The 23514-nt window shown below is 32.4% G+C and overlaps 2 protein-coding genes across 2 annotated transcripts in view; one reads left to right on the top strand and one right to left on the bottom strand.

Moving 5' to 3' along the window:
- The window catches only part of LOC129216641 (KICSTOR complex protein SZT2-like), a 152530-nt gene extending 142815 nt beyond the window's left edge, over positions 1 to 9715 (bottom strand). The window contains 3 exon segments of the mRNA XM_054850858.1: positions 1431 to 1613; positions 7733 to 7870; positions 9557 to 9715. Coding sequence (XP_054706833.1) covers positions 1431 to 1613; positions 7733 to 7870; positions 9557 to 9715 — 480 coding nt within the window.
- Positions 9716 to 18016: 8301 nt separating this feature from the next.
- On the top strand, positions 18017 to 22192 carry LOC129216844 (acyl-coenzyme A synthetase ACSM3, mitochondrial-like). Its single transcript, XM_054851059.1, has 3 exons — positions 18017 to 18103; positions 18765 to 18884; positions 22076 to 22192. Exons 1-3 carry the CDS (start codon positions 18041 to 18043, stop codon positions 22157 to 22159), a joined length of 267 nt encoding a protein of 88 aa, XP_054707034.1. The 5' UTR covers positions 18017 to 18040; the 3' UTR covers positions 22160 to 22192.
- Positions 22193 to 23514: the final 1322 nt, after the last annotated feature.

Here is a 23514-nt window from a genome sequence, read left to right as displayed (position 1 = left end):
AAATAAAGTAGAATCTGAAAATTCTGTAAAAAATAATTGGTCTTTTAAAACTCTCAAAAGATAAGTTTCATATGTTCATAGCAACCTATCCATATCACAATCAGAGAAAGTACTTAGAGCAAGACAGATATCAATTCTTCGTTTAACTTTCTTTGTACAGATTAAAATGTAAGACATCTTTATTTACCAAAACAAAAATAGAATATGTTGTAGGATACAATTATCCCTTTTTTAGAACTCAAGACAGAATTCCCCATCAGATGTCCAAATTATGTTATGAATGTGATTAGCATTAACTTTATCAATAGTCAACAGTAATGCAGGTTCTGATCTAAGAAGGATCTGTTTCGGAAAAATTTGAGTCAATTAACAACTCTTCAGAAAAAAATTTTATCCCAAAAACGAACCGCTCAAAAAGCATTTTATTATCAGAAGACTGATAAAAACACAAACCTTTTAATGTTCAAAATAAAAATTTCGCAACTCTTCTTATTGGAATCAAAACATACCTGTGAAATTCTACTATTTTTATTTTTATTTATTTTTTTTACCGACATATCTGAGATTTTTTTAAATATCCATTTCCATAAAACTCTTCCCTTTCAATATACAACATGATTTTATTGCTAGGACATCACAAATTTCATTGAAACCGTTATTTTCTACCCTGCTTACTTTTATCAGCACTTTGTATAGAGGACTTGCAAGCCCATTATTCTACAACATTCACTCAAAAATTTCAACACCAGTTTACTTCTAAAATGATTAAAGCCTACCAACACAATTTATAAAAGTTAGTAACAAGGAACTTTGGGATAGCAATACAATTCGAAAGTTAGGGTATTCAAATAATCTGGAAAAATGAAGCAAAATGTCAAAAATCTATTTGGTTTACACAAATTTAAGTTTTTTTTCGAAAGTTATGCAATATATTTCAATTTTCAGTAAGAATTTCAATTAAGTAGCCATGAATCTATTAGGTTTTTAAAATATAACATTTGAATGACATAACTGTTAAACACAAAAGTTCTTACAATATTTTATTTAAAAAAAAAATTTCTTAGCTATTTTGAAACCTTTAAAACTCGCTACTTTTAAGATCATTTTTAAGATTACTTTGAAAATTGGTAACACAAAAAAAGTAAGCCAATTCCTTTTTATTTCCATTTATCAATTAATTTTTAAACATTTTTATACTGTCTTAAAGACACTCTCTTTCCTACAACAAAAACAAGAAAAAACATATGTACAAAAAATAACAAAACATCAGAGCATTGACAAATTACATTTGAAAATTATGTAATATATTTTACTTTTCAGTAAGAATTTCAATCCAGTAGTAATTAATCCACTAGGTTTTTTAAGTATAAATTCAGCAACATAATGTACAGTTTTAAGAACAATTCAAATATACAAATAAATTGACTTACAATTGTTGCAACAGAGGAACTCAAATCTAAACAAAACACTAATCTATATTGAGTTGATAAAAAGTTCATTCGCGTATCAGGCACAATTTTAATGGTAGAACGTCCTGTTTCTGCATCAACAGCATAATTTTCCCGATATTTTGGAATTGCTGAAATGACTTCAATTTCATTTGAACATTCATCCTGAAAAATAATTAATAGTAAAACATTCAATCAGAGAAAGGCAAAAAAATGAAAGATCTTCCTAAAGCTTTGACCTTATATTGTACAAAAAAAAAAAACTTTCGATTGGATTTAAATACAGATGGTACAAGTAAAATAGAAAAATTAATTTTGCAAAACTTTGGTTGTAACATGATAGTTCTAATAATTCCTAAACATTAGCAAAACAATATTTCAATGGCTATTTTCGAAGAAATTGAGAAGTGTGACTACTTAGACACACATTATTAGCATGAATTCTAGGCTTTTGATGAAAATTACAGAAAAATCATAATATTTTCCAAAATAATCTTGCCAATCTTCAAAATAATAATAATAATAAGTAAATAAATAATAATAATAACAATAATATGGAACAAGTAACAAGATCTAACTTTTTAGATAATAAGAGAGTAGGATCACAGAATATCAATGAAATTTTCTTATTTTATATATACATTTTTAAAAACTTTCAATGAGAAGAAAACTAAATGCTCACTCAGAAATAAACTTTTGACTAAAGTTTCAAATTATGAAAGTCTTAAAAACTGTTATACAGAAATTGCAGTACAAAAATGAAATTAATGGGCATATTATCTTTTTCCAATTAATAAGTAATTGGCCAACGTATCTACTATCTTTCGCCCAAATTCCCCAGAGGGATTTCTGCTTGTGAGTACAATGGATGGGAATTTCCCCAGTGGGGGGGGGGGGGATATGACAGTAAAACTGGTTGTAGGGATTTTGGTTTAGGGGACAATCGGTGTAGGGAAATTCTATGCGGATTATTTTTACCTGCTCCGAGCCCGTCGTATTTTTACTTGGACTTTTTCCTTTTTTCCCAAAATCATTGTTCAGTCCGAAAATTAACAGCATTAGATTGATCAATTCAATCGAAGGGAAACTAATATTACACAACGAATATTTATACAGGATTCACAACAAATCCACGAATAGAACGTACTGGAAATGCGCCAGTGTTATAAACTGCAGAGCAAGGGTGGTTTTAAGTAAAGGACAATTTGAAAGTGTAATTGGAAGTCATAAACCATGTACCCGTTCAGAGTTTTTATTATGCTTAACGATTTTTTTTGGGGGGAGAAAGGGGAGTTAGCGCCTAAAACTACTTTAGGAAAAAAGACGCAAGTTTGAACAAAAACTAATTTAATTGTTTTCCGGGTTCCAAAATGTCGGTTTTAAATTTTTTTCCCTTCCGTGTGTGTGAGTGTCTAAAAGTGTTTTTTCGGATGAAGTAAAACACATTTTTTTAATTAAATGAGCTGACTAAGAGAAAGTGGGGCCCAAGACCCACAATAATTTGGAGACCCCTCTCCATTTTATCACATTAAGTCAACACAAAATAATGTTTAACTTCGGAACTGATGTGATATACTTGGCGACTTTTTCCTATTGGCGTCAAGAAACCGCCGCCAAGAAAACGATGTATGACGACATATGTCATACATCGTTCTTAGAGATGCTTTTTTAGCGCCAACAGGAAAAAATCAGATAAAAGAACATGATCAAAGCACTTCAGAACACAATATATATAAAAACAACATAAAACCACAACAAAAAACATCACGAATATAATCTTCCAAAATACCAGAAACTAGAAAGGTTTTGTACACAAAGAACAATTACTAGAAAGTGTTTAAAATGCTTAAATTGACAAATTACTATAACAGCTCACCAATGAAATATGTACCAATAGAAATAAAAGCTATTTTCCAACATGCATTTCATTGAACAAAAACTTTCCTCATACTCTGTTAAAAAAGAGCAAAGCGATTCAAATCGCGATGTTTATAGCGGAAAACATCCCCAAAATCCATAACTATTTCATCTAAAAAAGTGCTTAGTTACTCAAATTTCGATGTATGAAAAGTAGAAATGTCTCAACAAAACATCCTAAACATAAATACAAAAATACCATACATTTATTTGCTATACAGACATGCTCTCAAAATACCTATTATATTTTACATAAAATAACACCTTTGTATTTTTATAAAATGCTGGAGTCAATTTATTTTCAGAAATTCAGTACCTACAGGAGGCACGTTAATAGAATAGCATATCTAAATAATTCGTGGCATGGATAAGAATTAACTTTTAGAACAAAATAACCGTACTATTTTTGTAAAATTAATTTACATACAGTAAAAATAAAGTTAAAAACTACAAGAACCCCTGAAGGATTTGTAAAAAACAAAGAATTTCGGAAGTGATAGTTTTTTTTTTTGAATTCTAAAATAAAGAACTTACCTTTTTATGGTATAAATCCTCACACTCAGTCCAAAACAAAACATCATATGACAATGGCACGTTACAGATATACACCACGTTGGAGTTGACTTTTAATTAATGTTCAATTTTAAAAAAACTGGCATTTTCTAATGTTTTTACTTCAAAACACAACTACTGAATTTAAACTAACACAAAATAAGCTTTCCTGCAAAGTATATTGCCCGAAACAGCACGCATCTCTTCCGCGTGAAACCGAGTAAACAACCCAAGTAAACAAGTTTGAACAAGATTGCCTTCGCGTTGCCAAACACAGGTTAGTTTCACCAGGGATGCCATGCTTAAAAAATTATCGTCTCATTGGCGAGAAAAAAATTTCAATTTTGTGCAAAAAATCGGATGTCGCCAAATGGGGGGGGGGGGGGGGGTATATCACATCTGTACCTTAACTTCTCCTCAGTGGAGAATCTTTTTATGCCATGGCGCCCTGTGCAGTCGGTGTTTGCCCATGTCTAGCACCAGCACTGCTTTTTTATAGTCATTTTACAAATTAATCCTATACTGCTTTTTTATATTCATTTTACAACTATATTATAGCTCAATTAAATGGTGAAGGGGATATTGAACGCCCTTTCCCATGCAAATATTCAAAAGAAAAAAAATGGTCATGTACCAAAGAGTTTTTTTTTCAGTCTTCTTCGTTTCACTAGCCAGTTTATTAATGACTAGCAGTATACCCGCACGGCTCTGCTCGTGCTATAAAATTAAATAAAAACTCTTTGAGCAAGTGTAAATTTCCCTTTCCACTCTGAAATAAAAAAAAAATTTCTGTTTCATTAATTAAAATGTGCACATATAATTTTGTATAAGCTCCAAAGATAGTACGTAAAGTAATTTAAAAACTAGTATGTTGTGGCCATCACGAAACTTTCTTCTATATTTTTCTTTTTTTTTCTGATCCCTCCCCATGCTTGACGAGGAAGCAATATTCCCAACAAAAACGAAATTACACATGCAAAAACTTGACGACCATCCCAATGTCTGAATTATTGCAAAAGCAAAGCAAAGAGCGAAAATTGAAAGTTATTTTAAAAGCCTTGCTTGAATTAATTACAAATATTTTATTTGTTAACAAATATAAGATGGCAACAGTTAAAAATTTTAAATCATTGAGATAATATTTCTGATCATTTCCATACAATTAAAATCACGAGAAATACGCAGACGACAATCTATTACGATTTATCTTTCTTATTGTTGCATTAATAAAACTATTTTTATTCGCTAAAAAATAATGATAATAAAAATAAATCAGCACCTCTTGGCGCGATTGGCGCCAAAGTTGAACCAAAGCCTGTTCACATATAGATTCACATATATTCCAAATTTCAACCAGAACGTAGCATTACTTCTTGAGATAGGGCACTCACAATGGAAAAAAAGAACGGGCGATTGCGCTACCCCCTTTTTAGCTGTTGACACCAAAATAAAATCAGCTCTTATACCCACTAAGGGGTACTTGCCGATAAATTTTTCTTTCATTCCGTTCATTATTTCTTGAGATACAGCAGGCACAATTGACGACGAGAAACGTTCTATAGCTCAACCCCCGTTTGAGTTATTGACACCAAAATTGAATCAGCACCTGTTCTTGTTAATGGCAACATATGGACCAAATTTTGTTTGATTCTGCCAGTTACTTCCTGAGGAATAGCAATCACGCGTATCTCAAAAAACGTCCCATTGCTCCACCCCCCTTGGAGGAATTCGCGCCAAAAACCAATGGGCACAAGTTCACATAGGGGCACATATGTGTACCAAGTTTCGTTCGATTTCATGCGGTAGTTTTTGCTGTAGCGCGGCCACAAAAAACTGGTCACACACAGACGTGACACACACACACACACACATACATACACACACACAGACAGACAGACATTTTCCAAAAATAGTCGAAATGGACTCAGCACACCTCAAAACGTTCGAATCTGTCAAAATTCGAAATTCGAAAATTTGCACGAATCCAATACTTTCTTCTATGTATTAGATATAGAAGAAAGTAAAAAAAAATCCTGATATAAAGATTACACCTGTCCATCAAAATTCTCTCTTTCAAAGAAAATAGCATCTAATTTAAATCCGCTTAGAACCATTTAAAATCGCCGTAAAAAGCGTTTAAAGTTTAAAAATATGATAATAACTTTTAACTCTCCAATCCGAAAGATACTGCCAATAAAAGAAGCAAAGAAATAGAAAAAAATTGTTCCTTAAAGTTTTTACTAAAAGGCATGTGAAGGAAAAGATACTTTTTGATGATAACCCTAATAGTTTTGAAATGACAATACAAGTTGAAGGTTTTGAAAGCTAAGGTTCCAATGTTAATGAAACATATCTCATTTGCTGAGAAATAATAATTTGAACCAGTGGAAAAATTAAGTATGCAATTTAAGTCTAAGAAAAAGTAGCAATTATGTCTCGCATGTGAGGGTTAAGAAGCATTAAGAAGTTTAATAATTTTAAAAAGTAATGATGAAATTTTTTACTTAATAAATTGCACATACATGTGTGTTTAAGCAACAAGATATTGTTCAATGCCGATTTAAATTTATTATTTGTAATCTGATATATGAGGCATTATTTACGAGACAAAGTGACTACTTTTCGTGAAATGTCCCTAATATGTACTTTATGAAAATAAAGAACTTTATGTTAATTATACTAGCAGTTAGTTTTAATTAATTATTTCTATGCTATTTCTGAATTACTAAATTTGTTCTTTAAAGGAGCTGGAGTTTTTTTTTTTTTACTATTATTTTTTGCAGTTTATTTATTAAATAATAAGATAGGTTGAACATTGTGGAAATGTAGTTTGCAGCTATTAACTTGAGATAAGAATAGTTAACTTTAGGAATGTATGTAATTAACAAGCGCATAAACTAAATTCACTCTTCATAGTTAACAACTTTTAGATTTTATTATTTTTACAACTAAAATTATTTTTTTACTCAGCACATCCATAATATTCATATTCTAAATAGCAATCCCACATTAAATTACATTTAAAATGTTTTGGTTTGAAAATAAATGTACTGTATAAAAGATATTAAGATATTTCTCTAAGAGATTCAGAAATATTTGGGAAACGCCTTTGCTAAGTTTTAAAATAAAATTTTCTTCCATTTACAGTACAGAATAGGATATCTTCAAGAATCTTAAAATATATTGAACAAAAAAAACTATTAACAATTGTATAACTCAATATATCTTCACAGTGGACAGAGAGACACAGAGAGACAATATAAGCATTTTGTAGTCCAATATGGCGGTCTACCGATCATACAGGCAAAAATATCCCTGAAAATTTTCCCTCTTGCTAAACTTTCCCCTCGAGTTGGAGGAAAAGGCATCTATTGTAATTCTTATCTCCCCTTTTCCCTTTTGTTCCTATGGAAGCGTCTCGAGTTTGACACTTATTCCCTAAGGGGTTAGGGCGAGTTTTGAGGTGAATCATTGGCCAATAGCTCATCTTTGATAAACAATGCCAGGGGGTGCAGTCAGAGGGTATTTAAGAAAAAAATCTTCTTTGAACTCAAATATTTTCCTTTGGCGCTAGAAAAGAATTAAAAACTAACCATATCCCCTTTAAAAACTTCCTCAGATTTTTTTTTCTCCCTAGGCCACAATAACATGTTTAAGTGTATCCATGTTTAGCCAATATATCTAGAAGTCTCACAGTCTCAGTGACAATTTCTCAGAAAAAATAACATATAAAATTTAAAATGAAAATTGAATAAGTTGTGAATTACTGTTTTAAACTAAGCATGTGGATCAGTCAAGCTTGTAAAAAATATTACCTGAGAGGTTTTCCATTTTATAGTGAGATTTTTATTGAGATTCTTGAAAAACCATTCAGCACGAATATTTCTTGAAATCCGATAGTCATTTTGTAAGACCACATAGATTTCCTTGGCATCATACAGAGAAGTTTCAGTCTAAAACAATTAAAAAAGGATAAATTAAAATACAGATCAAGGTTGTCATTGGATTTTATTTAACCAGGGTCCTAAGCAGGTGCTGATTGGGAACTTAGACCATTCAGATATAGACAAGCCATCCCATTCATTCGCTAGGTATTGTATGTGCTGAAGCAGGAGTAAAAGCGACAGGTCTTATCTCCGGGGGGAAAATATCAAAATATTCCGTCGCTGTGTACCACAACGGTTAAGTCCTTCGATTTCAGCGTTTTCTTCCCATATGTCTCTATTCTACGGGAGATTTTGACTCTTCAAAATGCCAAGGTTTGATAAAATAATTGTCATTATTTGATAAAATAAAAATTATTTTATCAAAACCTTTTTTTTCTCTGTCCTATAAAACAATATTAAAACTTTTTTCATTTCACCAACTACTTTTACACGCAATAAAATCATGTGCATTATGCATGCACTTCTATAAAATCAACCAATCTCTTAACTTGTGAAGTCTATGGAAAATTGCATTTCGGATTTCACAAAGAACTTTTTTTGAATTCTGAACACAAAGTATTAAAAAAATGTTTAGAATTTCTAAAATTTTCTCTATTATTCAACGATTGGATTAAAAAAAAATAATAAAATAAAAAACTTTGCTGAAAAGTAAAATTATAAACAAGGTTCAAACACCCAATTTTGGGGGAGGGGAGATGGGAATTCCAGTTTGTCTTTTGAAAAAAAAAAATTTTTTTTTTCATCATTTAATTAATTTCTTTTTCAAAGTTTTCTTTGTGTTTTTGTCATTGTTTTTACAACAGATAAAATATTTATTAATTTCATTAATTTTCTTTTAAAAAAAACTTTTGCATTGAAGATAGGCTAAAAAATAGTATGAAATACATTGCCATTTAAAACTTTTAACATCATTTTCACAAATTTAATATTTTATTCATTTCCAGTAGACATTCAATAGAAAATGAACGAGTAAAAAAAAAAAAACTGTAAAAGGAAAGAAAAAAAGAATAAAGAAATTTCCATTCATTATAAAGAACTCTACTTTGTTGCTATTTATTTTGTTTGGAAAAGATGTGTAAATTACTAACTCTATTTCTCAATGAGCCCAACTTTTAGAGCCATTTTTAAATCAGCATAACTCAACAACTTACTGTAGAAATTGAAAAAAAAAAACACCTATCCATGAATCAGTAAACTATGTACTTGCGGGTGACAAAAAAAATGTGGAAAAAACATTTCAGGAAGAGGGTAAAAAATTAAAATGGACGATTATTCAAATCCTTATGAGAATTAGTACACTTCTGGCCTCTTCACTTCCCCTGCGAAGATTCCTGGGTTAACAACTACTCCCACTTGCTGCATCTATGTCTCAATGATCTAAGATCAGGAGGGTAGGGGGCATAAATCCCCCTAATTTAACCAAATACAACCTAAAATTATTTTGGGGGCTAACATGTCGAAAATTAAATCACCTTAGATTCTCTAGTTGAACAGTAAAATTATGCTTTGCTTCCCCCCTCCCCTTCTGATAATCAATCCCTCCAAAATCAGATGCTGGATCCACTCTTGAAATACAAACAGTCTAGTGAATCATAGTTTCTTTAGGAAAAAATGGCCAAAAAAAAATAAAAAAGCGTTATTAAATTTCTTACTGACAACCTGTCCATCCTTATTTCTCTGAAAGGAACTTACAACAAATCTTATATTATTAGGATGATAGCCCAGAAGGTCAACAGTTACACCATCATGCAGACATACTTTCAAATTTGTTTGAACCCCAGCGCATGTGGAAATCAAAGAAATTGAAACTGCAGACAGGCTAGCCAAACGAGGCCATGGGGGAAACCTCATTCTCCATTGGATTTCCCCCGAAGATCCTACTCAAGGGCGCCCATATTGGGGAGAGGGGGCAAGTTGGGGCTCAAGCCCCCCTTAGAATTTAGAACTTCCTTGCTTTTAATACATTTTTCTTTGCAAAAATGTAAAAACATTTATTGTTCTGCCGTTAATGAACAAGTTATTGAAAATATCAAATTTTAATAACTCTAATCTGCAATGAAATGTTTCCATGGGGAAAATATCCTGCTAAACCATGGGGAAAATATTAGAGACGTACCGAGTACTCGGTAACTACTCGGTACTCGGCCTACTCGGCCAATTTGCCGAGTACTCGGTACTCGGCCAATTCTGATCAGATACTCGGCCAATACCGAGTAGTTGCAAAAAATTGAATATTATCCAAGACAGATACTAAAATTTTAAAAAAAGAGCAAGCATTATATTCTGCAATCATTTACAATTAAAATTTATAAGTCAAATTTAAATTTTGAGAATAATGAAGTTTGTAATGCTTCAATGGAAAAAATCTTTATTTTAATGTCTGCGAAGTTAATAAAACTTATTTATTAAAAATTATGCAAAAGAGGTAAGTATAGAAAATATGGAATTTTCATATTAAAAAATGGATTTTTGCTACAAACAAAAATTAGTTATAAAAAATATAAAAGTACCTTTGCTGAAAAAATAAAAGGAAATAAAATAATGTTAAAAGCACAGTGCAGGAACACTGCAGGCATGTGTTTTGGCGTTACAAGAAATTCCTTTTTCAATGCACAAAATGGAGGCTTGTGGATTTAAAGGCATCCGACAAAAGTCGGATGTTTTTTGTCGAATATCTTTACATTCTTTAGCTCACATGTATGCATTGAAATAGACGTTCCTTGTAACGGGGGGGGGGGGGGGGGGGCAGAAACACATATCTGTAGTGTTCCTGCACATTTGTTTTATCTGCTTTTAAAAATAATTTATGTTTCGCGAACTAGAACTATAACTGATTGGTAATGCAGTGAAACCCTCCTAACGGACACCCCTCTATGCCGACAATTTTTAATTCCCCAGTTCCAATGCAAATAACATTATTAAACCCCTGTCCTGCGGACACCTCTCTATTGCGAACAAAAAAAATTGTCCTGTTAGTGTCCACATTAGAGGGATTTTACTGTAGTTTGTTTTAATACCAACTCGATTAATCATACCTTTAGTTTATTTATTTTTAATTTTAAAAAATAATGTTTTTGTAAAATTTTTGACACAAACAATATTGTTTATATAATGCGTAGTTAAATTTCAGCAGGAATTTAGTTTTAAAAACTATTGTATGGACAAGGAGGTCTATACAACTATTCCAATAAGTTCAAAATTCATCACATGTGTGTCGGTGGTTCTTTTTAAAACATAATTTGTACTTGGTAACTCGGCCGAGTAGTGAAAGGCCGAGTACTCGGTAACTCGGTACTCGGCCGAGTAGTGAAAGGCCGAGTACTCGGTACTTGGCTACTCGGCCAAAGTGCTACTCGGTACGTCTCTAGAAAATATCCTGCTAAACCATGGGGAAAATATCTGAGACCTCTCCCCTTTACAATTTTGCATATGGGCGCCCTTGATCTTATTCACAAAAAAAAAAAAAAAAAAAAGAAGCAAAACAGAGATAAGGCACTCTCTTTTTGGAATTCTTCCAAATACCAGCTATAGTCATCTCAACGGTACCAATGAGAGACTACTATCTCACTGCCCAAAAACAGATTTTTAAGATTTTCTATTCTCAAGAGCCTGACAAACAGAACCACTCTCACACACTTAAACCTTTTGAATTAAACATATCAACTCCCTTCTGTGTCCAAATTGCAAAGATTCCAACATAGTGGACCATACTCTCCTTGCAAATACAACAAGGAGAGAGACCGCTTACATGCCTGTATGGGGTGCGTCCCCTTGTCCTTTTCTCTCATTTTCAAACTCTCGCTGGTTTCTCTTCAGATTTTCTCTTGTCTTACCTTGTGTTTGCTTGTAGCCCTCAATGATTTTTAGGCTCTGGATGTCCTTTTGTCTGGTCGTCCTCAAGCTGGGGGCAATGGGTTTTGTTTTTTGCTCTGTCCTATCTTTGTTTTACCCCTTCCAAGATAATGTTCGGTTTTGTTTTTGCTATGTACTTCATTGAGTATTTGCTCACTAGCTGATAGTCACTCTTTTCATTTTTGTGTCTAGTTGCTAGAGAGCAGTGTGCAGATTATTAGAGAAAAAGCCACTTTGCTGAAGTGAAACATATATCTCAAAGTGTTGGTGGAAGAAGGAGTCATTAAATATTGTGACTGGTATAACAAGAAATATCACAATAAGAAAGCACATTAAATTTCTTCAAATCAATTATTTAATGCAAAAATCAGAGATGCACTGAATGGCATTCAGTGTACTGCATAGTCGGCAGGCAAACCGAAATATTTGGTTTGGTTGAATGTATTATTAATTGGCAACCGAATAGTAAACAAACTTAAATGTTTGATAAATAGTGAACAACATACCGTAGTGAAAGCATTTTTCACACTAGCATTCTGCATTACTTTAAAATCAAGTTTTATAGGGAGGAGTCAGTGAGGGCGAGTAAATCTTGGTATTATGTGAGAACATGGTGACCACTGGATACAAAAAAAGGCAATGAGATATGCAAAGAAAAAAACAGTTGCACCTCCGAACAAATGCAAACAATTTTTGTATTCTACTTTTTCCATTTGAGAGCATTTGGAACTCTATATTGCATCAAAGTTAATTTTTTGATTCAGTAATGGTTGAAATGATTTAACTCAACAGAAAATTAGTAATCATTTTAGGTTATACAACTGCATTTATTATATTCATATGGAAAACCCTAAATGGCATAAAATGTAGTTCATTTCCTATTAAATGCATGTAATGGAAGCTTCATCTTCAGGAGAGGGAATGTAAGAACTTTAGATAGGTACCAACAATAGGGTTTGGGCAAGCCTCTCATTCAGGAGACCAGTTGGAAGGGTCAAATGATCCACTATATATTTAAGACACATATGTAATCATGCATTTCTGCATGTATTTTACTGTTCTTTCCAATGAAATTTATTGAATGTAAACCCTTTGCTTGTCCCCCCCCTCCCCTAGGAAAAATATGAGGGACCTGGGTTAGTGGGGATAAATCCACTCCCTAAAACTCTTGATTTGAAAGTCATCAGGACCATTATGCTCCCCCCTCCCCCTCCAGAGAAAACTCGGACTTGTTGTGATCAAGCTTCTTTCTAGCAAGAGTAAAGTCTGGCTTGGTTTGTGAAATCAGCTGATCAATTGATATCACTAGCACGGCCGTATCCAGAGGGGGCGACTGGCCTGTCTCCCCCCACCAGGGTTGGCTTTTTGCCGGCAGAAACTGGTTTTTGCCCTGCCAGTGGCAGAAACTGGTTATAACCGGTAAAAACCGGCAGAAACTGGCAAAAACTAGAAAATGTTTTTAATAGCTCTAGTAATTACTTAATGGCAGGCAATTAACCCCTTGAGGACCAGGGCATGGAAAACGAAGCGCAGCTACGGGACCAAACGTTCCGAAAAGGAAACGCCGCCATCGGCCCGAGCATTTACAACAGTTAAGCCTAACTGAACAAAAATATTCATATAAAATCAGCATTTCAAAATAATGACTTGAAATTTTAAATTTGCTTAAACAATGTACTACTGATTACTAATTATTAATATAAAGACTATTACATTATTAGAAGGGAGTGAAATAAGTAGAATACTAAAACTTTAACTATGTGCACAAAGTTAAATAATATGTGCACAAAAACAAAGTTAGAGTTAGACATCGTGAGTGTGCAATCAAAGAAAAAGAAATGTAGCAAAAAAATATGTTCCTTATGTAATTTTAATTAAACAACTTAGGTCAACGAATTTAAACTAGTTAAATTCCCACGCAACAAGTCTCAAAATTGCTTCATAATTCTCTCGAAAACATTCCCTTTCATTCACTTCGCTAAACATTTTTATTGCAATGTTCCAGTCTCCAAATAAAAAAGAATCAGGGTTCATACCCTTTAGGCAGAAAAAAATTCAAGCACTTTTCAAGTACTTTTCAAGGTAAAAAATTTTGTTTTCAAGGCCAAACACATAGAAATAAGGCAATAATACAAAAAAGTATAGGAAAGCAAAATTGCTTTTTTCTACAACGAGAGACGCTTTGATGAAAGATCTACTGCGTTGAAAGTTTTTCTGGAAATGTTTGGTCATAAAGAGAAGCAGATACCAAAAGGTTTAATTTTGAGGTTTTTCAAAGGTTGCAGCAGTCAGAGGTTTGTATATTTTCTATAATCAGCAAATTAAAAAAACCTTTCATAACTGCTTTTAACTTTTAAGGGAAGAAACTAAAATACCCAAGTTCAATGGCATTGCCAGAGAGGAGTTTTTGAAGTCACCCCCCCCCCCCCCCCGGGTTTCAACATTTATTTCCAATATCTATACAGTGGTTTATTACAATATAAGGGCGGTTAGGACAAAAACACTACCCAGAAAGTTATTTCAGTTTTCACTATTAAGTTCTAAAAATATTAGGTTTGCAAATCATTTATAAGTATGCAAATCAATTATTCGTATGTATTTATTAGTTGTTCAGACAATAAGGCATTTCAACTGTCCTCGAGTAAATTTAAAAATTAGGAAGCAAGAAAAGTTTATGAAAGTCCACAGTCCAGTCTCTACACCTCAAAATATACAAAAGCAGCTTAAGCAGTGATAAATACTGTGAATGCAAACTTGAGCCTATTCAGCTTTCATTGATTAACTTGCAATAGACAATAAATGTGCAAGTTCAGATTTATAGAGCCATATTTCGAAATTGAAAAGATTCACAAGAAGTTGACATATATTATGACAAAAGTCGTTTTATTTTGGGAAAAAATGGGTTATTGTTGAAATTAGAATTTAAATTTAGAAAGGCAATAATATTCAGGTGATTTGTGAGTTCATAAAAAATTACCTGAAAGTTTCAAAGAGCAAAATGGGGCGAGGGGGGGGGGGGGAAATAATTTTTAAAACTAAGACCCCTATTACTTGAATATACATATGTACAACAACAACTTTTGCTATGCATACAATTCATAAAATAGTTTATTAAGTCAAAATATTTTGCATAGAAATACCATGCCCAGTGCCTGTTGATAACCAGCAACAGGCACTGGGCCTAGCTAGGCTTGTACTGGTCAATTTATTAGGTCCAAATGAAGATGAATGACCCTCCTTAAGCTATCTACCCCTTTGCTGATTAAAGCCTCTTTCGGTAAGCTCCAAGTACCCACAACCTTAATAAAGAAGTAATTTTGAACATTTGAGGAAAAGGGGAAAATTGGAGATATAGGGAGGTAAAAAGCATAAAAAGGAACACTACTGGATTTCAAGTGAATAATCATAACACAACCACCCCTGTTATACACCTTATTTATTTTAGCAGACATAAAAAAATGATGATTTATATAATTTTATTTATAAGTACAACTTTATATTTAAAATACAAACTTTAAGTTAATTTGTTAGGTGCTCAACTGCTGAAATTTAAATTTAAAAAAAAAAATCTGCTATGACCAAAAATTAGGTAAAGATAATCATTCAAAATTGCAAAATTAAATTAGCAAATAATTAAACAAGACCAAGGTAATAAATTCTTTAACTCTTTAGTTATTAAAATAAAAAATAAAATAAGCTAATCTGATGTAGCAGTGTCAAAATAACTACTAATTGCCAAAAATATAAAAATATTTACAAAATGCAAAAGGATTGAAATCTCAAACAAGGGAAGCAAATTTTCGCGAATTAAGTTTAATGTTGTCATGTTTCCCATAAAATAAACTTATATTTTACTGAAATTAAACATAAAATATGCTAATCTACGGTAGCAAATATGAAAATAACATCCGATTAGTGAATATATTTAAATATTTGCAAGATGCAAAAAGATTGAAATTTCAAACACGAGAAGCAATTTTTCGCAAAGTCTGAGTTCGTTCGAAGTGGCATGTTTCCCATGAAATAAATTTATTTGTTTTTTTATTAAAATTAAACAAAAAATATACTAATCTAAGGTAGCATATGCGAAACTAACATTTGATTAGCCAAAATATTTAAATATTTGCAGGATGCAAAAAGATTGAAATTTCAAACACAAGAGCAATTTTCCGCGAAACCCGAGTAAGGTCAATGTTGTCATGGTTTCCAAATTAATTTCTTTGTTAATTAATGAAATTAAACAAAAAATAAACTAATCTAAGGTACCATATGTCAAAATATCTTTCGGTTGTAAAAAACATCAAAATATTTACAAGATGCAAAAGGATTGAAATCCCAAACACGGAAGCAATTTTTCGCGATGTTGCATACTGAACACATGTTCAGAAAATTGCATTGGTGAAATACTTTTTTAAAACTTCTAAGCACAATTCGTTGATTTTTGGGAGAATTTAAGCACTAAGAAACTTTTTCAAGGTTTTGAAACTTTTTCAAGGTTTTCAAGCACTTGAAAATGAACTTTTTTTTTTCAAGCACTTTTCAAGGTTTTTCAAGGGCGTACGAACCCTGAGAGTTCTACGTTTGAAAAAAGAAAAACTAGCTAAAACATGGAGTCAGTTTAAAAAAACATTTGTGCTTGCTTTCTTTTCTTACTGTCCTCTGGCAACAAAAGTGACATAACTCAAAAAAAAAAAAAAAAAAAAAAAAAAAAAAAAAAAAAAAAAAAAAAACATTTTAATCATAGATTCATGAGTTATATTTGATGCTCTTCCTTGCCAAAATAAGAAAAAAAAACTTACATAGTGAGTTTACATAACTAGTGCATAGTGGTGTGAAAGTTAAAAAGATATAAAATTGCGGAAGTGCACTATAACAAAATAAGAAGAGCCGTAGAAACATCAAGTTTTTGCCAACGTAGCGTGCCTTAAGTAGAAACTACTTAAAAACGTAGTATTTCTTAAGGCACATTATGCCAACTTTATGCACCTCACAGTTCAGATTTAGGTTAAGTTATTTAACATTTTATGGGATTTCTAGCACTCTCCCCTGAACTGAGTCGATTTTTTTTTTTTTTTTTAAATCTGAATGGTTGAGCATTAATGGGAAGAAATTTTGCAAATATGTATAGTATTGAGTTTTATCTTTTCAAATGTTCAAAAAGACTTTTAAAGCATGATTTCACTCAAGTTTTATGTTTCCAAACATCTTCAGAGGAGAGCTTAAAAGTCGATATTTCCATCTCTAGTAGTGTATTTAGGCAGAAGTATTTCTCTTCGAGAAAGAGAAAACAGTTTTTAAAAATATGTGCATTTTTTCTTCAGATTTTTTTGTGCAAAAGAAATTTTAATTCTCCCTTTTACTTCGGGAGATAGAATCCTTTGTGCTTCTACACTTGACATCAGGAATATTACATTGACACACCACGGTTTCGCTTCTGATAATGCTAATAATAAAGGCAACCAACCACGTTTTGCTATTCAGTTTTTAACTATCGTCCCATTAGAGGTCACTATATAGACCATTGAGAAGAGATAAAAATGGAGGGAGTGAAGATTTGTCAGTGTTGTAATCATTCATGAAACCAAGATCAGGTGATATATTTTCAAGCAAAGAATTGGAAGAAATCAGATTTCTTTCTTGTGTTTCATGCAAAACGTGCCAACCATTCGTCGTTTTTGAGTCATGTGACTTGGGGTCAGCTTTTGCTAAGCCAATGATTGGACTTGCTCCCTCTATTTTAATTCCTACTCTAAGATATAGACCCATATATTGTCATTGCTACATCTTAATTTAGTTATTTGCTGCATTGCACGGCCTGCTTTAAAAATAAAAGCTGTTTAAAGTGACGCAAGTTCAACAATCAGGTTTGAATAAATGAAAAAAAAAAAAAAAAAAAGTGTAAAAGTTCCTGTCATCATGTAAAAAAAGAGCAATTTTTATGACTCAAAATTTAAATTTAGACCTCTTTGGTTTTTTTTTTTAAATTCCAAATATTCAGTCGTTGTTATTAATAGGTGTAAACTTGCAACAAAACTTGTAGTTTGAATACTTTTATCATCAAAACATGTTAAGAATATGATTGTAATAAAGAAAAGAACAAAAGCCGCAATTGTAAATGTAAGTTCAGACTTCAGTGTTGTAATTTTTTTTACACAGATATTGAAGATACTCCTCATTTTTGAGTGAAATTTTGTTTATAGTAAAAAAAATCTCAATTTCCTGGAAAAGGTGGAGAGTTGTACATTGCAACATTTTGTGAAACAAATTCCATTTCTCTGCTTAAAAGGTATCCGCATAGGCCCCTTTGAAGTTGAGAGTGCTTTGATGGAGCATCCAGCCGTGATGGAAGTTGCAGTTACTAGCAGTCCTGATGAACAGAAGGGAGAGGTAAGAATCACCGTTTGTCCCAAGAGCCCTCAGCTCTTAATGGTACTGTTACAGTGAAATGCTGATTTTAGTTCTTAAGGAATTGGGTAAAAAAAACCCTAAAATACGAGAAATACATAAAAAAGTAAAAATAGAAAAAAATAAAGGTAGTTAATTCATTAGTAAATTTGTTGGTTAACAAATGTATGTGAGACAATGCTTCAAGAAGTTCAAAATAAAAATTTTGTTGATTTTAATTCAATTTAAATAAAATAAGTAACATATAAAAACGAATCATAGAAACTAATACGTTTTGACATTCAGGATTGCAAAAATAAATCAATTAAAAAAAAAAAAAAAAAAAAAAAAAGATTCAAAATTGGACACATTTCCAATCATTTTTAAACAAGTTCATTGAATTTTTGCTTTCCTTCATTTTAAGATAGTTTACTTTTTCTCAAGTATGGTAATCCATTAAAAAAAAATTGTTTTCTAAACGAATTGAAAAACATGGGACAGTCCAACACCTATGAGGAACTACTATGGAACTTGGTACTCGTTAGATCTGAATTCTTTAGTTGACAACACCGACTACCCCAAACCTTATTTCGACCAAACTTGGATCCTTCTTCACATTTATGCTGTTTTTGGGATTTCATTTACAACAAAAATCTCTTCCTAGGTCGTAAAAGCATTTGTAGTGCTACATGAAGATTATCTCATGAGATCAGAGCTGGAACTCATTAAAGAACTCCAAGAGCACGCTAAGCGAACTACAGCCCCTTATAAATATCCCAGGAAGGTAACAAAAGTTTATTTAATTACAAAGAAATATCAGTTTGATACATCATAAAATGCAACAATGTTTACTATCGCTAAGAAATTACTTATTTAATGTGATTGAACTTCACTTGCAAACAGTGCCTACACAGTTGCACGTGATGTGATTATTGACAGTTGCATTTGTAAAAGTGATAAAAATTATTAAGCTTAAACAAAAACATGGTCAAAAATGGTACCATTTTTAATGGTACAATATTTACCCCCCAATAGCCAGGATGCTGGAAATAAGTGAGGTTGTCCAGCATGCCAAGATATCGGGATTTTCCGCCATGCCGTATGTTCCGGGGTTTATTTTTAAACAAAAGACAGACTGGAAAGGTTGTTTATTTAGTCAAACAACATGAAACAAGAAGAAATTAGTGTGTGCTTAATGTTAATCAGGGGTGATGGTAAACTCAAGTAAAATTTTCTGAAAACTGAAATTTCCGGAAACTATGAGGAAGATGTTGGTATATTGCACATAGTTCTGTCTTAGGAACAGTAAGTTACTGCTGGATACAACAGTGCAAGAAATTGGAGCTTAACGGGAAGAAAAAAGCAAATACAACAATTTCGTTAAGAATTTTTTCTTTAGTTTCACATTCCAGAAATGAAGAAGAGATTCAGCAAGTATAGGAAATCTTCCAAACAAATTCGTACCTAGCGATGTTTTCTTTGTCAAAGTGTAACAATTCTATTGTTGGTTCTTAACAAAGGATCAATTAAACCTACAAATATGTCATCAAATGGAACATAATATAAAAGCATTATATATTTTTACTGCACCAATTATCTGCACAAAATTAAGATAGCTATATTTTTTTTGTTGTAAATTTCCAATGTTTGGTGTACGTCATGCAGAATAACGCATTGCATAAATAAAAGAGAACAACAAAAGCACCAAAAGGGTAACCACATTAAAACGTTCAAATGATAATCAGAGATTATCGCCCCATAATGCTTCTTTTGCTTCCCAATATCTAGATACCTCAGTCTCTCAGGGGTGATAGTGGACTCAACTCAAATTTTCTGAAGACAGTGTGAAATTTCTGGAAGCTTAACGACCCCCCCCCCCCTATGTAAAACCTCTTCAAATATGCAGACAAAAATCATTGATAAAAATAATTTTAAAAGTTTTTTTTCTCTTTAATAATTTTTCAGTTTTAGAATGTGTTTAAAATGTTTTTGGAAATGGCAACTCAAAATTTTCTGATCACAAACACTCCTGCAGTCTCTCCATAAAGGGCAATGCAGGATTCACAGGTGGTCTCTCTCATTTAAACTTACATTAAAATGTAAGTTTGAAAAAGCAATGTCAAAAACTACCTCAAGTAAACACATTTTTTATTTCTCAATAAGATCAGTTCACTTGAAAGCAATGATTGTAAAATAATAACTATAAACATAGAGAGAAAAGCAAATGAATGGAAAAGGGGGAAAAGAGAAAGAAAATTTGCCGCAATAACTACTAAGCAAGACACATCCTAAAGGGCTCATTCAACTTAATTTTATTTGATTGGATCAGATTCTACCTACCAGCAGCATAGAAAGAAATTTCCTTCTTTTTGGGGCAAAGAAAATTTCTGGCTCCACTATTGGTACAAAAAAATTGATCATATTCGATTTGATTGAATTCTATCATAGTTGAATGAAGCCTTAATTAACATAATTGAATGGCAATCTGCACAGAAAATGAGCCAAGGAGCAAAAAGATGACTGGTGTGTTAGGTTTGTCAATACATTCCAGTTCTTGAACTCTTGTACTGGATACTGGTTTTAAAAGCACAATCAATATTCATAGTGGGCCCATATGATGTGAATTCAAAGTGCTACATTGCCTTTTAGTCTATCGAAACACGTGACATTTCACTTAAAGCGACTGCAATTGACAATGCTGAGTCAAAACAATGTTAATGTTGAAGTTGCAGCTAATTTGCTAGTTTTCCTATGCCTGAATTACAGAAAAAAATAAATTCTTTATCTCTAGTCACAATGTTGCACAAACATAGAAGATCTTAAGGTTTATAAGAAGTTGTTTGCAAACTGCAGATGTACCAAACATTAATTCAAGCTTCATCACTGGTACATAACTTTGAGAAATTGATTTACGAGGCATATTTTTAAAGTAAGTACCACTTTGAAATAAAAAAAGAACAGGTACAGATAGAGCAAAGAAATTTATTGCAAAAAATCTACCACCCTTACGCTATTTTTCGACATTGCTCTCATGATTTTCCCAAGCATTTGTCATAGCATTGGTACAGGTTTTTGTATACCTATTCGTCTAGAAAGTTGCCGCCTGTGTAGTCAACTATGGGGTAACAATATTCTCTGAGATCATCATTGATGTTGTGCCATCGACCGCCAAGGAAAGACTTTAGATGCCGAAATAAATGAAAGTTGCTGCGAGCGAGGTTGGACAGTTCAGGAGGATGTTCAAAAACTTCCCAGCCAAAGCCCTGTAAGAGTCCTCATGGTTGTCTTCACAGGCGGCAACTTTCTACAAATAGGGTATGCAAAAACCTGTACCACGCTTTGACAAATGCTTGGAAAATCTAAGAGCAGTGTCGAAAAATAGCGTAAGTGTGGTAGATTTTTGTCCAATAAATTTCTGTGCTCTATCTGTACTAGTTCTTTTTTTATTCGAAAACGGTACTTATTTTAAAAACGTGTCTCGTATATTCAGAGCTGGTGGAACCACTATTACATGTTTTGGGCTATACATGCTCATTTAAAGAACAAGAACCCAGTGAAATTCCTAATTTCCTCTGTACATTGAAAAACCTCATGCACAATTCTTGCATTGAATCCATTTTCATGCAAAAGATGAATAAACATAGATTTTTATTACTTCTACCATTTTAGCTAACTATAGTCATAGTTGGGGCAAACTGAAAATGGCAGTGTCATAACGTTATGATTAGAATCAGGATAGCCTTCACAATGCTCCCATGTTACGTTTGCCCCAACTATAGATATTTAGGGGAAATCACACATTCAGATCAAATAAATTAAGAGTTAACCCCTGCTCTACCAAATAAGTACTTACGCATTCGAACTGACTTACAAATATTGAACACTAAGGTCTTTTAACCAAGGACAGAAAAAATCCGAAAAAAAAAACTTCCAATTAAAATCTGATTATTGCACACAACTTTTTTTCACTTCCAGATTGAATTCATGAAGGAACTACCTAAAACAACGAGTGGGAAAATAAAAAGAAATGTATTGAAGAAAAAAGAATGGAGAGTGTAATCTACTTTGTCTAATAAAACTTTTTGATACTGTACAATGTTTAAATTTTATTCAAATAATGTAAATACTCACATATAAGTCGCCCCCTACTTATAGGAGGGAAATTGGGGAAAAATCGAAAACTCATGTATAAGTCGAGCTTCTACTTTCTGAAAAAGTCTAAAACCTTTTGCCGTTTATTTTGAATAAACATGTTACAAAAAAGAAGGAAAATAAAATGCAATGAACTTTTTGTCAAAAAAACGTCCATTTTTATTATTTTGCACAAAAAGAGTTCACTTCTGTGATTACGATTTTTGTAAAAGACTCGATTTCGATATTACGATTTTTGTTAATTGTTGCTTTCATTTTGAATTAATATCAATAAAATTTTGCACTGCAGCCATATTACACTATTTTTTAAAAAGTGAGCATTAATTTGTGACAGTCGGAAATATTTGTGAATACAGTCATTCCCACATTTTTTGGTTGTTGTTTACTGTAATTATTTAGTCTTTATTTCACAGTCGAACCTAGTAATATTATAGCAGAATGTGTAAGTATTGTCTTCTTTAGCATCTGCTAAAAGGGTTGGATAAAAATCGGGAAAATTTTAATGTTTTTGAGTGCTTTTTTTCAGTAACTGTCCAGGGAAAATTTTTAGAAATTCCGACCCACATATAAGTTGACTCCTAAATGTTCAATCTCATTTTTTGCACTATATTTCTCGACTTATGCGCGAGTACATACAGTATGTTCAAAAAACCATTAAATACAAGCAAAAATTTTAAAAAGTCACCATGCATGTTTTTACAAAAATGAAGTTTTATAGGCAGCAAACGTTTCCTGTTACAAATTAGTCGTACTCCCTACTTAACTTCTTTTCTTCAACTACTGCACAATGCATTTCTAAAAAAACGATTATTCTATATTTCTATTTTAGTTGTTGAAAATTCTTCTTCTTCATCAGCACAACAGCCTGGTGCAGGCCAAGGCTTTCTCCGTCTGCTTCCTCCAGGCGGTACGACATGTTGCCAGGTTTCTCCACCTGTTCACCCCCAAAAGTTTAAGGTCCTTTTCAACACTATCCAGCCACCTTGTTGCTGGTCTTCCCCTTCTCCTAGTACCCTCAATCCTTGAAAAAGTTAGCTTTTTAACCGGGTCCAGATCTGCACGCCTAAATACATGCCCCAGTCATCTGATTCTATTGGCTTTAATTACTCTTAAGACGTTGGGTTGTCGGTATTTACGGTATACTTCAAAGTTATATAAACTTCTCCAAGCGTCATTTTCTTTTACTGCTCCAAAAATTGCCCAAAGGATCTATCTTTCAAAAATGAGAAGTCTGTTTTCCTCTGTTTTATTAATTGCCCATG

Source organism: Uloborus diversus, chromosome 2 (assembly GCF_026930045.1).
Source record: "Uloborus diversus isolate 005 chromosome 2, Udiv.v.3.1, whole genome shotgun sequence".
NCBI lineage: Eukaryota > Metazoa > Arthropoda > Arachnida > Araneae > Uloboridae > Uloborus > Uloborus diversus.
The sequence above is the reverse complement of the archived record's forward strand: the minus strand, read 5'-3'. Positions and strand labels throughout refer to the sequence as shown.

Bases quoted from the DNA above. Each gene is read 5' to 3' on its own strand.
- LOC129216844 (XM_054851059.1), top strand. From the start codon at position 18,041: ATGGAGCATCCAGCCGTGATGGAAGTTGCAGTTACTAGCAGTCCTGAT. The intron at 18,104-18,764 runs GTAAGAATCACC...ATCTCTTCCTAG, and splicing joins CTGATGAACAGAAGGGAGAG to GTCGTAAAAGCATTTGTAGT. The intron at 18,885-22,075 runs GTAACAAAAGTT...TTTCACTTCCAG, and splicing joins CTTATAAATATCCCAGGAAG to ATTGAATTCATGAAGGAACT.